General features: G+C 51.9%; 7 protein-coding genes across 7 annotated transcripts; 2 read left to right on the top strand and 5 right to left on the bottom strand.

Annotated features, from left to right (window-relative positions):
• Positions 1–688: 688 nt before the first annotated feature.
• On the bottom strand, positions 689–1,979 carry J4E78_009593 (uncharacterized protein; the record flags this gene model as incomplete). The annotated part of the gene is made up of 2 exons (XM_049370182.1): positions 689–1,558; positions 1,614–1,979. 2 exons carry the CDS (start codon positions 1,977–1,979, stop codon positions 689–691), a joined length of 1,236 nt encoding a protein of 411 aa, XP_049218182.1.
• A 1,383-nt stretch (positions 1,980–3,362) lies between these two features.
• J4E78_009594 (uncharacterized protein) lies at positions 3,363–4,575 on the top strand (the record flags this gene model as incomplete). Its single annotated transcript, XM_049370183.1, has 2 exons — positions 3,363–3,391; positions 3,564–4,575. 2 exons carry the CDS (start codon positions 3,363–3,365, stop codon positions 4,573–4,575), a joined length of 1,041 nt encoding a protein of 346 aa, XP_049218183.1.
• A 277-nt stretch (positions 4,576–4,852) lies between these two features.
• On the bottom strand, positions 4,853–5,832 carry J4E78_009595 (uncharacterized protein; the record flags this gene model as incomplete). Its single annotated transcript, XM_049370184.1, has 2 exons — positions 4,853–5,123; positions 5,183–5,832. The coding sequence occupies 2 exons, from the start codon at positions 5,830–5,832 to the stop codon at positions 4,853–4,855; spliced, it is 921 nt and encodes a 306-aa protein (XP_049218184.1).
• A 1,329-nt stretch (positions 5,833–7,161) lies between these two features.
• On the top strand, positions 7,162–8,651 carry J4E78_009596 (uncharacterized protein; the record flags this gene model as incomplete). Its single annotated transcript, XM_049370185.1, has 3 exons — positions 7,162–7,166; positions 7,417–8,424; positions 8,489–8,651. 3 exons carry the CDS (start codon positions 7,162–7,164, stop codon positions 8,649–8,651), a joined length of 1,176 nt encoding a protein of 391 aa, XP_049218185.1.
• A 177-nt stretch (positions 8,652–8,828) lies between these two features.
• Positions 8,829–11,569, bottom strand: J4E78_009597 (uncharacterized protein; the record flags this gene model as incomplete). Its single annotated transcript, XM_049370186.1, has 2 exons — positions 8,829–11,186; positions 11,564–11,569. The coding sequence occupies 2 exons, from the start codon at positions 11,567–11,569 to the stop codon at positions 8,829–8,831; spliced, it is 2,364 nt and encodes a 787-aa protein (XP_049218186.1).
• A 1,094-nt stretch (positions 11,570–12,663) lies between these two features.
• J4E78_009598 (uncharacterized protein) lies at positions 12,664–13,599 on the bottom strand (the record flags this gene model as incomplete). Its single annotated transcript, XM_049370187.1, has 4 exons — positions 12,664–12,719; positions 12,771–12,830; positions 12,879–13,388; positions 13,593–13,599. The coding sequence occupies 4 exons, from the start codon at positions 13,597–13,599 to the stop codon at positions 12,664–12,666; spliced, it is 633 nt and encodes a 210-aa protein (XP_049218187.1).
• A 588-nt stretch (positions 13,600–14,187) lies between these two features.
• On the bottom strand, positions 14,188–14,807 carry J4E78_009599 (uncharacterized protein; the record flags this gene model as incomplete). Its single annotated transcript, XM_049370188.1, has 3 exons — positions 14,188–14,267; positions 14,321–14,389; positions 14,444–14,807. 3 exons carry the CDS (start codon positions 14,805–14,807, stop codon positions 14,188–14,190), a joined length of 513 nt encoding a protein of 170 aa, XP_049218188.1.
• Between the last annotated feature and the right edge of the window lie 381 nt (positions 14,808–15,188).

A 15,188-nucleotide genomic window follows, 5' to 3' on the forward strand; every position in this document is an offset into this window, starting at 1 on the left:
ACTGTATATATCAATAGATCGCTGATCGAAGAAAGACTCAAGGAGGAACCAGATCAGCGGTTTAAATGGACACCCCAGATCCGAAGACAGGAGCCCAAGACCGTTTGCTTCAGGCGTCAGGTGCATTATGGCGCCATTATTCCCGTCTCTCACTTAGCAAAAGTGCCTCAATGAAAGGTCTGAAGGCGCGGTAAGAGAGCGCCGCAAACAGCCTTCACTTAGAGAAAGAGCAATGACGGCATCAATTCCCGGTGGAGGAGGAGCGGCGAAAGAGCGGAAAGACATCGAAAGAAAGAGCGGTGGCGGTGCGCCCCTGACATGATCTCGACACCGCCTATGTGCAAGAGATGGGGTGAAGGGTGTGAGCTCATGGATTGGAGAACCTCCGCTGCGACTTTATATACAGATTTACGCGCTTGCTTCTACTAGGCGCATGGCTTAAGCAAGCAGTTTCCTCCATGTCGCGCCTATGACGACCGTCTTGAGCAAGCTCGACGATGTCCTCAGCTCCACGTTGCTACGCAAACGACGGCAGTATGGTCTCTTACACAAGCGTTTCACTGTAAAGTTCTTCAGCACCAGATGACTCGGTGGAAAATCATCAATGTGTGGTATAGGGCATTACGGTCGCATTGCATAATGCCACATCGTATTGAGACTCGTTCAGCGTCCTAGAGCTCGAACTTTTCTACTCAAAAAACAGACTCTCAAGAATCATGCCATATGCCTCCGCCGCCTGCACAAGTTCATCTTGACTCAACATCTCATCAGGTGTATGCGCAACCTCAATCGTGCCTGTACCAAACAGATACTTCTTATCTACTTGCGGCAAGCTGGGAATATCCGTGCCAAAGAACACAGGCGCGACTTCCAGTCCCTCAACGTCAGTGTCGAGAATGACAGCTGGGTACCTAGCGTTCGAGAAAACGATCTCGAAAGTAGCGTTCTCCTCCTTCGCGCGCGTTTCGAAAGGTGACATCATCCCAGCAATCATGTCTTGCACAAGGTCGACGGCATCATCTTCGCTGCGAGCTATGCGAACGGCGATGCTTGCGTTAGCATGGTCCGGAACGACATTGCTAGCGACTCCACCCGCAACTAGTCCAGCGTTGAGAGTTGTTGCGCCTAGTAGCTCACTTCTCGGTAGAGCTGGTTCGAGCATGTTCAGTCCAACGATGGCTTCGGCAAGATAGTTGACGGCGCTCACACCGAGCCAGGGATATGCAGAGTGAGAAGATCGACCTGTGATGTCCAAGCTCACACCCAGGTATCCTTTGTGTCCGCTAGCTAGCTTGCCTTCCGTTGGTTCCCCGAAGATACCTGCGCGGAAGGTGGTGTTAGATGCGTACTCGGCGAAGGCTCTCATTCCGGCACCGCCAGTCTCTTCGGCGACAACGAACAGCATTCCTAGGCTGGGCGTATCGGTCCTAGATTGGAAGAGCTTATGGGATGCGATTATCATTGTTGCAACGGGGCCTTTCGCGTCGACCGAGCCACGTCCGAAGTGATAGACTGTGCCGTTCTCTTCCTTGCGCTCGAATGGGTAGAATGGTGGTACCTAATTTTGTGTCAGACATTGTTTTTGAAGCATGTCTCGGGTCGAATATGCTTACAGTGTCGATATGACTAGTGATCAGGACTTCCGGCCAAACTCCCTCATCTTTGAGCTCTTGTGGATAAGCGAAGACGTTGAAAGTGCCAGTATCTCCAGCAGGGATTTCTTCGACGTAGTACCCCAGGTCCGAGAGATATTTTGAAATGAACTCCGCACATTCAACTTCATCCCCAGAGATAGAGGGGATATTGACAAGCTCTTCATGAAGACTGTACAGACCTTCCGTCTCCTCAGTAGTAAGAGTCGCTGAACTTGATGCGGATGGACTGGGAGAGTTCACAGCCGATGGTGACACTGAAGCTTGCGGTGCTGCTTTGGTCAACCCCAGGGATGCCAGAGCTGCCAGAGTTTTGATGAGGACCATCTTGGCGTTTGATATGAGTGTTGGCACTTCGAGTATGTTTCTGCTATCTGTGAACTAAGGGTATACCTCATTCTTATACCTTCAGCATAGCGTTGAGACCTCGGAAGTCGAAATCCAATCCGCAAAGACGCAATCCGCCCTAGTCAGGACCTACGCTGGATTAACGCTCGAGACGACAGGGTTTAATGCGAGATATGGATACTTGAAGGTTGGCGTACGTCGTTCGGCATCTGAGTTCCTCGCTTCGAGGTTTGCGGATTGTTCTATCCTGGCGTGGCCAAGAAGCCATATCTCCTAGAGATACAGTGAAGACGTTTTACTGGAGTGTCGACGGACTACAAGCACAAGCCAAGGACATCGTTGCAAACTAACGCATCTAGCTTAGTATGATGGAAGAAGATAGCTGGTTTACGTAACCCTTGTCCCATTTTATCGTTCACGATAGCTTCTTCGTCCGCGGTTTTGGAGAAGAACGGGATGATGTCAGCCGCGACAACGGCCGCAAACGCGGGGTGCGGAGCTGTTATCGAGCGCAGGGCTCTGATAAGCGGTATCTTGGCGCCATGGCAGCATAAGAAGCGTCTTGGTAGTTGCCCCGGCCTGCCATTTCGGATGTTTATAAGGCGAGTGTTGTAAAAGCGGTACAGGTCTCGGATGTAGGCGCGTCAAACAGTGGATGAGCACAATAGGGTTCCGAGCGCAATCTAATATGTAGACGAGCCGAACCTTCGCTAACCCCGTGGTATCTGTTTCATCCAATTTCGAAAAAAGGAAGTATACATTAGCTGCACCGTGCAGTCGCGTGGGAAGGAACGGTATCGTGATGATGCTATCGCGGTTAATGGCAGTGATGACTTTGCATCAAGGCACAAGAACGTGGCGGAGAACACCCAAGTGAAAGGTATCGAAGCAAAACAAAGCGCTGATGAGTATAGGAGGATACGAAGAGACGGAAGGCAAGAAAGAATCGACCTGTTGAAGTGGAGGGGGTGGTAGCTGCCATGATTGGGCCGACACGCGTTCGCGACGTGAGTCCGATGGGAAGTCGCGACCGCAACTACCGCCCACAACAATAGAAACCCACGTACAGCTAGTCAGTGTGAGAGTCTGATGTCTTTGATTACAATGCCTAGCATCACGATTAGACTCTCTTTGCAGCAGCTGACGTTCGGGAGCTCACACACAAAGGACCGAAAGTGGATAGCGCGCCGCCCTTGACCGCCGACTGACGACTGACGTACATCGGATGGATCATCAGCCTGAGCCACTCCACATCTCCGCCCGCGTATCCGTGAGGCTTGAGCTTTCGCTACCTGTAGGTCCCGGTTCTGCATCTCCCACCTAAACACCTACACCCAAAGAAGACGCCCAACGACTGGAATCATGTTCGGCTTTGTCGCCGACGGTTTGACGTAAGTATTACCCCGCCCCCGCCTGCAGCTGCCAATTCTCGAACAAACTTTGAGGCCTGATGAGGTATCGTGAGCTCGCCGCTTGCTTTCTTGGAGCTCGCATGACTGCGATATGCAGTGTTTTCTTTTTGCTGCGACGTATTCACAGAGAACCTAGCTAATATGGCGATAGCGTTGCAACCACCGTCTTCTTCCCTATCTTCGCCTCCTACAAAGCTCTTCACACCTCCGACCCAGCCCTCCTCGCACCCTGGCTTATCTACTTCGTCGTCCTCTCTGCCTTCACCGCCGTAGAGAACACCTTCGACTTCATCCTCAGCTGGGTGCCGTTCTACTCATGGATTCGATTCTTCGCACATCTTTACTTGATCCTACCTGGTTCGCAGGGCGCAAACTACCTGTACCAGGAGTACATGGAGCCTTTCCTATACCACCATGAGCGAGAGATCGACGAGTTTATTACACAAAGCCATGACCGTGCTAAATCGGCAGGCATGGCATACGTCGAGATGGGCATCGAGTGGGTCAAGGTCAACGTCTTGGGTTTCGCACCCGGAAAGCCGCAGGCGCCCAGACCAGAAGGGCAGACGTACGCACAAAACCTCATGAGCAGGTTCCAGATGCCTTCGGCGAGGGGCAGCAACGATCTATACGGACTTGTCAACCAAGCACTCAGCGGAGCCAGCGCACTTTACGGTGCCGGTAGCGCAGGCACTCGAGATGCGCAAGCCTCAGATCTGAGCCGCGGCGCCGGGAACCTCGTCCCAGACTCCATCCGCAACAACAACGACCGACTCGATTACGTTGCGTCGCAACGCCAGCGCCTCGAGACCCTCCTGCAAGCATTCGACCGCGAACAAGAAAACATCCGCACACAACAAACAGGCGGAAGCAGATACCACGAAGTCAACAGGAGTACTGGTAGCCTCTCTGGTAGCCTCTCCCGTAACAGGAGCGAAGCGGAATTCGACAGGATCGAGCGCGACGAACTGAGCTCGGGCTCCGACCGACCACCGTACCCCCTCACACCACCCGCACTCGGTCGAAGGACAAGCAGTGGCTGGATGCCGTGGAACTGGCAGCGTCAGGAACTCCCACGCGACGACCCGTTGGCTTACGGCAGGGAGCCAAGCGATGTGAGGAACAGATCAAGGGCTTCAGGTTTTGATCTAGGCGATCGCTAGAAGAATCCTTGGAGGACAAAATCTGTGATATGATGGCGATGATTCATGGCGTTTGGGCAAGATGGTAGATGGTATTCTGCTAGGCTTCACAGGTACACTGAAGCTGTGTATATTTGGTATCCCAATTCATGAGTATGAGTAGGACGAGTCGTCCTGGTGATGTTACAACATATTTTTACACCCACATCTAGCTGTGTGCGGGTTCTACGCCTGAGACATCTGAAATCGGGTCTATTGCCTTCCAGCTGTATGCTCCTCAATGTGACCCAGAGCACATCTACAACTTCACCTCCTTGTACGGATACTTGGCAGTGTCGTCCTTCCTCAGCACAATCTTTCTCTTCTTCTTTGTGCTCGCATGCTCCACCCACACCTCCTTCGTCATCTTATTCGTAAAATCCCGAATGAAGCGCGGATCCCAGAGTTCAGACGCGATACCCAGGTCTTTGCAGCATCGCATCAGGGCATTCGATTTGCAGCCTTCAGTCGCAGTGGGGATGCCATCGGGGTCAAAGTATTGTTGCTCGCCACGGGCGATGGAAACAAGTCTGAATTGTTCGTTAGCGGAAATTCGTTGGAATAGCGAAAGATGGAAAGAGCAACATACCGTCCCTGCACAATAAGTCCATACTCCCTCGTCACCAACTTGCCCGTAACAATGCTCTCGCCTCTCGGCGCAAGACCCCAGCCTCCAGGTCCAAACGCCTTGTTCAATATCCGCCTGTACTTGATCTCAGGCAGGTATATGATACCATCGGGCTTCACCTCCACGTCGTCCTGTGTGATAGGCGCGAGTAGCAAATCTCCTTGTTCCGGTGTGAAAGATACAGAGCCAAGACCGTGGTATGACCGTGTCCAGTCTATCGCCGGTACGCCTTCTAGCTCGGGCGGGGCATCGGAGAGTCCGTCGGTGAGGGAGCGTTGTTTGCGGGCTGCTGTTGCTGCGCTTTCTGCGGTGGCATTACGTGTTGTTGGTATGGGTGGTTCTTTAGCGACAAACTGCGGTTGTACTGTCCGCTGTGGGGTCGCTGTGGTCGCAGCTTTTGGCGCCGTTGACGTTGTAGTTGCTGGCTTGGCAGCTGTGGAGGTACTGGTTGTGCCAGTTGTGCTGGTCGCTGCAGGCCTGGGTGCAGTCGCGTATGCGGCGAAGATGCGGGATGAAGTGAAGCTCCGCTGCTGTATCCGTATGGCGATTGTTCTTGATGACGAAGCGGAGAGCAGGGCGGAGACGCCTCTGCGTGCTGGTGTCGCTGCCATTGTAGTTGTGCAAGGATGGGCGGGGTTGATATGTTGCCCTTGGGACGGAAACGCCTCAACGCGAAGTCACGATCTGATAGCCGCACGGGCCATGTCTGCGTACATGATGGCGGTGCATTGCTGTTTGCGGATTTCACCGACTATGCTCATGGGCGAATCATTATCATTCGCATTAGCGTTACACATGCTCAGATTACGATCACTTCTTGGCTTCGTGTTTGCGCTTGGTCATTTCCGCGGATGGGTTTAGCTGTGCACGTTCGGGCTTGTGCATTCCCGAGGTCGTGTGGTGAGATATGACGACTACGTCGCTGCTACTAACAGTGCTTGCGACTCGGCTTCAATAGCGACATCCAAACTGTGCAGTTTGGGAATGGTCTTTAACTGGGTGTACAGATCTGCCAGGGAGCTTGTCCGAATGCGCATGCGAGTGCGATTCGACGGTCCGGAATAGTACCCATGCTGATCGCCCGCTTGCTTCCCCACAGCATCGTATGCAACGTATAAACTCAATTCTCCGAGCGATCGGCCGGTGAGCATTACACGGACGAAAGTGTCCTATCGGGCTCTGCCACACTCTGAAACATATTTGGCAGGCTTCACATGTCATATTACGCCCTGATGTACGAAGCCAGGCTGTGCTTAACCCGCACAGCCATCTGCCAGACCTGATTGCCGACCCTCCGAGGGAGTGGGTTCTGGACGAGCTTAATGATCCTCATTAGCCGGACGGTGAGCGTGGGAAATACCCTCCCCACGGATGGTCGACTCGCGTCAAATGCCTCATTAGGTGCGACATTTGGGCTACTCCAGCCGATCATTTGACACTGGGTGCCTGGCTACTGGTTACCGACGTCAACGGTACTAGGCGAGCTGGCTGTGTCCCGTCTCGGCATGGCACCTACTCCGTTTCTTTTAGTGCGACAAATGTAGTGCTTGTACTTGTCTGTACTTAAAGCTTGCGCGTGCCCTGCATTGAGATCATCATATGGTGGCTGAACTCCAAGCGTCATGTCTTCAACATCAACAAACGGTTCTTCGGGAATCATGAAAATCTTCAACATGGCCTCGATACCGCACATTCTTGGCTCTTTGGTCGGTTTTGTAAGTGCTGCCTTGAATCGCTGAAGCTCGTTCGAAAAATAGCTGCTAATTTAGCATAGCTGGTTCTCCGCTTCATCGCTAGAGCCATCTACCGCATATACTTCCATCCCCTACGACACTTTCCTGGACCAAAACTCTACGCTGCGACGCGCATCCCATATAACATTGCTGTCTGGAGAGGCACGCGAGACAAACTCTTCCAAGACCTACATCAAAAGTATGGGCATGTCGTTCGTGTCAACCACGATGAATTGAGTTTCACGGACCCAAATTCTTGGAAAGATGTAAGTTTTGCATACCTTGACACAGATATACCTGAACGCCCGCTCGGCGTTCCAGGTTCGAGTTGGGACTATCCGCTACCTGCTTAGGTGCCCGAAAAAGCAAATGTAGTCTCTGACACCGACTGACCACCTTCCAGATCTACGGTCATGGCTCCAAAGGTACGGCAGGGCATGTCCCTCAGAAAGCCTGGATGAGGTATGGCACAACACCCAACCGCGAACTCAGCCTCATCATCGCCCCCGACCCAGACCACAGTCGTCAACGCAAGATCTTCACACCCGCGTTCTCGGACCGAGCCTTGAAACAACAAGAACCCCTCTTCGTCAAATACGTCGACAAACTTGTATCTTCCATGAAAAACACCATCGAAAAGGATCCAACCGCGAAGTTCGACATGGTCAGGATGTACAACTTCACCACCTTCGATATCATGGGCGACTTGACTTTCGGAGAGCCACTGCATATGCTTGACAACGCCGAATATGACCCCTGGGTCCGTATCATCTTTGCCAGTCTCAAGATGGGATCTCACTTCACCGTCATGATGTCATATCCATGGCTATGGCGTGCGTTCAAGAGATACGTACCTGAGTCTGTAAATCGGAAGCGGATGGACCACTTCAACCACTCTGTAACGCGCGTGACAAAGCGCCTTGAGAAAGGCCGCGATTCCGAGGGCGTCGATCTATGGGATCTGGTGCTAGGCCAAAAGGAGGGCCGAGGCCTGACCCGAGGCGAGATGGACGCAAATGCTTCCCTCTTTATGATCGCTGGAACGGAAACAACAGCTACACTCGTTTCGGGCCTAACATATCTGCTCTTGCGCAACCCGGACTGCATGGCGAAGCTCAACCATGAGATCCGTAGCGCTTTTGCCAGCGACGCCGACATGACCATGGAGCAGCTCGCTGCTTTACCCTATCTGTCGGCATGCATTAAGGAAGCTTTCCGTATCTACCCACCCGTTCCTCTCGGACTTCCGCGCCTCACACCACAAGACGGAAGTACTGTTGTGGGCCAATACGTACCACCGGACACCATTCTCATGATCCCGCAGCACGCCATGTACTTGTCTGACAAGAACTTCAAGAGGCCAATGGAATTCCTTCCTCAGAGATGGATGGGTGATCCCGAGTTCGATGGTGATGAGAGGCAGTGTGTTCAGCCGTTCTCTGTTGGATCAAGGGATTGTGTCGGCAAGAAGTAAGTTTACATCCTTCCCTTGTTGTTCTCAACGATGCATAGCCAGTGGATAGTAAGCTAACAGTAAACTTAGTATGGCATACCACGAGATACGCCTCCTTGCTTCCAAGGTCTACTACAACTTCGATATCGAACTCTGCCCTGAGAGCAGTGATTGGAGTAACCAGAAAACATTCATTCTCTGGGAGAAGCACCCTTTGATGTGCAAGCTGAAGGCTGTCAACTAGGAGGTTTTGTAGTAACATCACGATATGAACCAATGAATTCATGAAGCATGTAACACAATACTTTGTCTCAAGTTCCGTGCGCACTTGTCTCGAATTCGCCAAGTCGATCTGCACCCCACAGCAAGTCTTTGCTATGTCATGAGCTACCAACACTAGGAGCATCTTCGATTGTCCCTCTTAGATACCAACGTCCTCGACGCGTAACAACCCCGACGCCATACCCGCAACAGCCCACGTCCCAAACTTCAGATTCGGATTCCAAGCCAGCGCCGTAATGGCAGTCAGCTCTTCGAAGATACTAATCGACCTTCCCACCTCTGGGTTACCCCTCTTAGTCGCATTCGCAGATGTGCTGTGCGCAATACCTGTTTGACCAGCCTTGTAGCCTTCGGTGATGCGGACCAGAGGTTGCGAGAGTACTTCTCGCGGCACTTTCTTTGTTCCATCAGCGGGCTCACCAACTTGCAATTCGCGTTCGTTGTCGTGGTTGGGCGGTTCAGCTGGTTCGCCTTCGGTCATGGTGACGTCTCCACCAGTCGTAGACTTGACTAGCAGTCGCTCCATCGGTCTTCTCCACTCGTGGACAAACCATTTCTGTTGCCATGGCATGATCTTGTAGTTTGTGATACGCATGATCGGGTTGCTGGCTTGGATGTCTCCGTCGACTCCACCGATGAGAACGCCGGGGTGTACAGGGCTTGTCGCGACACGTGTGATGCTGTTTTCTAATCGCATGCTGTATAAGTTGTGGTAGTAGCGACGGATTGGCGTGTGTCGCAGGATGTAGTGTTCATCAGGCATGACGAAGGACTGTGTATGCTCGTGCCATGCCTGCGTTAAGCAAAGTGTGCGACCTCGTATCGAAGCAGTCGTGTCGGCGTTTGGGCTTCGCAGGTCGAAGAGACGCGCAAAACCGTCTGCGGTGCTGATGGACAAGAACTGCGGATTGGACGGCCACCCAGAGGAGACTGTGAGGATATACGTGTCTGCTAATTGCTGGTAGAACCAGGGTCTGGGGTTGTGATGTGTGGCATCGGGTGTTCTCAGTGTGCCTGGGCGACTCAGAGACCAAATTCCTACAGTGCCTGCTGCGGTCGCAACCGCGAGTGTATGTCCCGACAGCCAGTGTAAGCACGAAGGTACTGTTTGAGGAAACGAAACTTCAAATGCAGCACGCGAAACACGAAGATACGTAGGAGTGTGAGTGTCGGCTTTGGGGGGTGCGGAGATATCCAAGACACGCACTCGTCCATCGGACCAGATACCTGCAAGCATACCTATATGCCTGCTACTTGGGTCGTCCGTCTCTTCAGTCGTGTCTGTAGCAGCTACCGGGCACCATCTGAGATGTCTTGGCGCACCCCAGTCTGTGCAGATGACTAGCTCTAGTTGCGGCTCTTTCGATGCATCTAAATCGCCTGCATCATCAGCTTCGAACGACCATATCTGAATAGACGCAGGGAATGGCTCAGTAGGATTGAATGCGGGTGCTTTTGGCTGCTCCAGTGGCTTGGGTTGGTCGCCGCTGGTAGGTCTCTGCTCGATGGCAACAGCAAGATATTGGGTGCTGGATTCCTCGTTCGTCGCCCATTGAGCGTCTTGTACCCAAGAGCCAAAATTGAACAACCAACCGCGTCGCTCTTGATCGCCCGGGAAGGGTTTTGCGATGCTCATGTATGAGCCTTTTGCCAGTGTGTTGACTTGGGGCGTGTTCACCGGACCAGCCAGTACGTTCATGGTATCCGATCCTGGGGTTGTCATGTACTGTTTCGCCTCGTCCGCCGTCAATTTATTCGTTGTCTGCGCTTTTGCAAAAGCATGGCTTCCGATATTGGCATACCACGTCCTCAAGACTTCATTCTCTTTTTCCCTTGCGCCATCGGCTTCGAAGAAGCTCCTTCTCAAACTACCCACCTCAGCATCATCAGGTTTATTCTTCTTATAACTCCGGATAGGGAAAGTTTCTTGTGGAAACCAGTAGTCCCTCGATTCGAGTACTGGTCTCAGATGGTGTACATCCGGACCAAACAGGTTCTTCAGCCGCGGCTCATGACCACCGATCTTGTCGAAATCGGGGATACCTCGCGTTCGCAATTGGGTGTCCGTATCGACAACCCGTACTTTGATGCCACCTCCTTTCTTGAATATAACTGGTGACGGTATGTTGTCTGCCATGTCCTTGTAGCGGGGATCATTGTACCGTCGTTTCGGAATAACGTCTGGGGTAGTAGGCACGGCTTGAGGTACTCGCGCATTTCGTGCATCGCGTGCATTGCGTTTTGGAGTTGGTGCAGGACTTTCGTCGGAATTGGCCTGCTCTTCCGCAGAGTCATCTTCCTCCTCTACCACTTCGTCTTCTTCTTCATATTCCATCTCCTCCTCCTGGGCATCCGGCATGAAGTCATCACCGTCGTCATCATCGCCGTTTTGGAGGGATGGTGTCTGTTTGCCGGAGGGCGCAATGCCATCCTCGTCTTCATCGAGAAACGAGTATTCGTCCTCGACGCGATAGGATTTGCGCGGCTTGCCTCGCGACTGCCGAGGTGATGAGTGCTCTGATGCGAGCGTTAGTGGTGTCCACCCTCGTCGAAGATGCAGGTAAAATCGCCAAATGCAGCACTAGCTCCAAGCGGCCTTCGTCATGTAGAGCTCCAGCCATCTTAGATATCGATGAACTCACGCTGAAGCTGGAGGATCGCGTTCTTTTAACGCGTAGCTGGGCCTGTAGAGCACTTCAAATCACATACCTATGGACATTCGAGCACTTAGGTGTGTTGCTGTTGTGACTGACTGGGTGAAGAAAGAGCAACTCGGACGCGACCAGGAAATCCAGCCCCACCATTAGCGAAGAGCACAGACCTTTTGACCCCGCCATCGCATCCAGATTTTGCTGTCAGAACTCTGAATCACACGCCCATAGGAGACTTGCCTGCGAGAGAGATGGTGGCTAGACCCATCCATTTGCTGCCTTTATATTTGTATCTTTTGTACACTTCTCCATCAAAACGAATCACTTCGGGTAAGCAGCTTTCCAAGCCACTCTCCCAATCACCGTACTAACAACCCTATCGTGGTATGGTCTAGTGGTATGACGTCGCGTTGTGGCTGGCGGACACCTAGTGTCCCGATCCAGATCCGCGCCAGCCTGGGTTCGAGTACGTTCAATCCCTCATTGGTGGTCCTGAGACATTTCTAACATGTCTATAGTTCCCAGTACCGCCAATTAGTTGCGACAATCTTTTTTTGCCCTTGCTCTCACCATGGCTATGTGAAGCTGGGATACGCACACTCTTTTTTGACCATGTGTGAGTAACAAACACAGCTGCCGAGGTGCAGAGTAAGCAATATGTTTTTGCCCTTGTGTACGGGTGTACTCAAGAGAATTTGCTACGCAAGTGCTACGATAAAGATGCGCGCGGCTCCTCTTTCAAATATCGTTGTCTTTTCGTAATAATAAGAAGGTAAATGTCAGAGACGCCGATGCACGCTTACAAGATATCTCCAGCCACTACATAAGTTTCTACAAGTCTGTACAACTACGAAAACACATGCGTGATTTAACGAAATCGATGCATGTGTATGAGAGTAGCAACCGGCCAAGATCTGCGGAAAGCGAGAACGCCAACAATAAAGCAGAGCGGGCAGTAAGGTATCGCAGTAGGTGTATATGACATGTCGAAGCGCTGGTGGGTTAACACAATGGAGTGACGATACATAACACATCGTCTATCTTCTCTTGGTAGCGCGCCACATGTTGGTCAGATTTGATGAGAGGAAACCCGGAGGTATCATGTAGTCTTTCCGCGAGCGGTAGTCTCATTCAAATGCAGTGTGAAGACGGAGTTCGACTTCATATCTCATATGTTATTCTCTTCTATCCAAGGGGTATCTACTAACGCCGTGACTAACAAGATAAACTCCGTTGCATCTACTTGCCCACTCTTTCCAGTCGGATTCACCCAGCGCGCGCAAAGTCGCTCCGAAGTGAAATCACAAATCCGACAGCCAGGTCTCAGTCTGTAGAAGAGGCACCAGCCGAGCGGTCGCCAGATGTATCTGAAGAGGATTCTGACAAGCGATTAGTACGTCCTCGTCTGGTATATCACTGAACCGACTTACCAGCAGCGTCTTCCGATGAATTGCCAGTGTTGACGTTGTCGTCTACAAAGGCGTCTCCGTCTACACAGTGTCAGCCATGATCGTGCGAGGAGAATAGATGAGACTCACGGTGAGCCTGGAGCGCGTTGTAAGCATCCGTTGCTGCCCCCGAACCCGTCGCAAGTGCGTTCTCGTGCGCGACAATCTCTTGCATCTGAGCTACGATACCCGCAGCAGGGGGCATAGAGGGGTTGCCAATGGGACCCGGGGGAATTTGAGACTGGGGGATAACCTCGTAGGTCTCCCCATCGAGGATTGTATACGACAGTCGAGCATATTCACGCGCTTCCTCGACGCGGGTACGACGGTATCGAGGGAAGAGGCCAACGCCGTCGACGACGTAGTTCTTGGTGATACCAGGTGGTTGGAACATGATACCTGCCCAAGCAGCCTTCTGGGGAGTACTCCCGTCTCCTGAGAGAGGGATCTTGAGGTTGGGGTAGGAAGAAGATCCGTGGCCAGTGCCCTTGTCGTTGGAGTTGCTGCCAGGAGGCGGAGGTGGAGGAGATGATCCGGCAGCAGCAGACATCTTGTCTTGGGTTGGAGGATTGATGAGTTGGATAGTAAGGTATATAGATTCTGCAACACAGTAAGTAAAGCAAATCTAGGCCTGTATCTTCAAGAGAACTTACCAAGAACTGAAGTGTATAAGACTGATATCTCTCCTTGTAGCAGTGGTGTATAGAAAGAAGGAACCATAAACCCGCTCGAAGCCACCTACTTATGCAACGAAGGCGGTTCTCCTCAGCGGGCACCTTGACCTTTACTCAAAGTCCAGGTGACCTCCCATCGTCGCCTCTCACCGCGAAAGTGAGAGCGCATTCGCCGTAGTGAAGGAGCGCATTGTCGATGAGGTGGTCAGGGGCCACTGCAGCCTTGATATTTGATAGAGACAGCGCGGGTAAGGCGGGGTTATATGTCTGAAAGGGGGTCTCGAGCTTGCTACTCGTAGTCGTGTGCTGTGGACGCAAGCCTTGAGTTTGCTGAGTGATGGACAAATCAACACGAGGTGCTTCCGAATTGGGCAATCGCTATCGCAAACTGCAAGAGGCTACGGCTGATCGAGGAACGCGCGATACCCGGGTGGAAGGCGAAGGACGCGGCGAAAAGCAGGAGCGTGATGTCACCATGTATCGTGTACGTCAACTTCAGCGTACGTGCCTTCCCTCGATTTCAGGCCATTCACTAATTGTACCCAGCAAACACGCATATACTCGGTCACTCATCCTGGAGTTAAACGTTCCTTTTCACGTGTTGTGTGTAGCCATATGTCATTGGTACCTAAGAGGAACATCTTCTCACTCCAATGCTCCAGCCGTGATCGAAGATGCATCAAGACTACAGTCCATCAAACCCCACACCGATCAACAAATCCAGTCTAGGAAGTAGCGACGGCAGGCTCAGACGTAGGAGTAGCACCGGTACCAAATATACCGTCATTCGTAAAGAAATTCGCATCTATTCGCGAACTATCAGTGTGTACATGCAATGTGGTAGGGAAAGTAACTTACCAAAGATGTTCCCTGCAGTCAAATCTGGGAGATCGGGAAGCCGTTTCTTAAAGTACTTGATGTCAACATCTTCGCTGCGTGATTAGCAAGTCTGCAAGACGCTCATCAATTTCACAGTCTTACCATAGTAGATCGTATCATTAGAGGCCGCCTCCGCCAAAGCGGTCCTCACACTGATAAACTCCCACACCGGGTCGTTCAGCCGAGACAGAGTATTTTCAGCTGGATCCCTGGAATACACGTGAAGCGTCTGAGTGACGAAGCGACCGTCTTTCAAGAACACGCGGAGTCCGTTGCTGTTGAGGATGGCAAAGCCTTTCTCAATGTACGAGGCCACACACGCTTGAGTAGTCTGTATGATGGCATTGTGGGCCCAATTCAGAGCATAGTATCTCTCGGAGATCAGGTCGCGTTGAGCCGCGATGTCAAGCAGTGGGTTCTCGAAAGAATCACCTGCTTTGTTATCAGGAGCGCCGGATAGAGACATTTTGTGTTTTTCTTTGGACTTGGCGCGTGAGTATGTGTGCCTTGGTGAGCAGTAACGCTCGCAGAACAGAGAAAAGGACTCCAATAAATACAGCGGTAGCTTGCTCACGTTTGCTGTCCAAACCGAAGTGTGCGATCGCAAAAGGCAAAGAAATGTACAAGTGATACCAGGTCCAAAGGGAAACCCAGGTGGAGATGCGGACAGTTACAGAAATGATGCGGTTTCGAGAAAGTAGCTACCACAACTCTTGCCTTCATTCTAGCCCAAACTAATCTCAGTATTGGGTATACTAGACCTTGGGTATGTGATCTTCGCTCCAAATTCCTAACTTTTTTCCTTCGGACCCTTTCATCATCCATGTGGTCCTTGCGGGGATCCAGC

This window comes from Alternaria triticimaculans (genome assembly GCF_023758025.1).
Source record: "Alternaria triticimaculans strain BMP 0046 chromosome Unknown scaffold_21, whole genome shotgun sequence".
NCBI classification, from domain to species: Eukaryota; Fungi; Ascomycota; class Dothideomycetes; order Pleosporales; family Pleosporaceae; genus Alternaria; species Alternaria triticimaculans.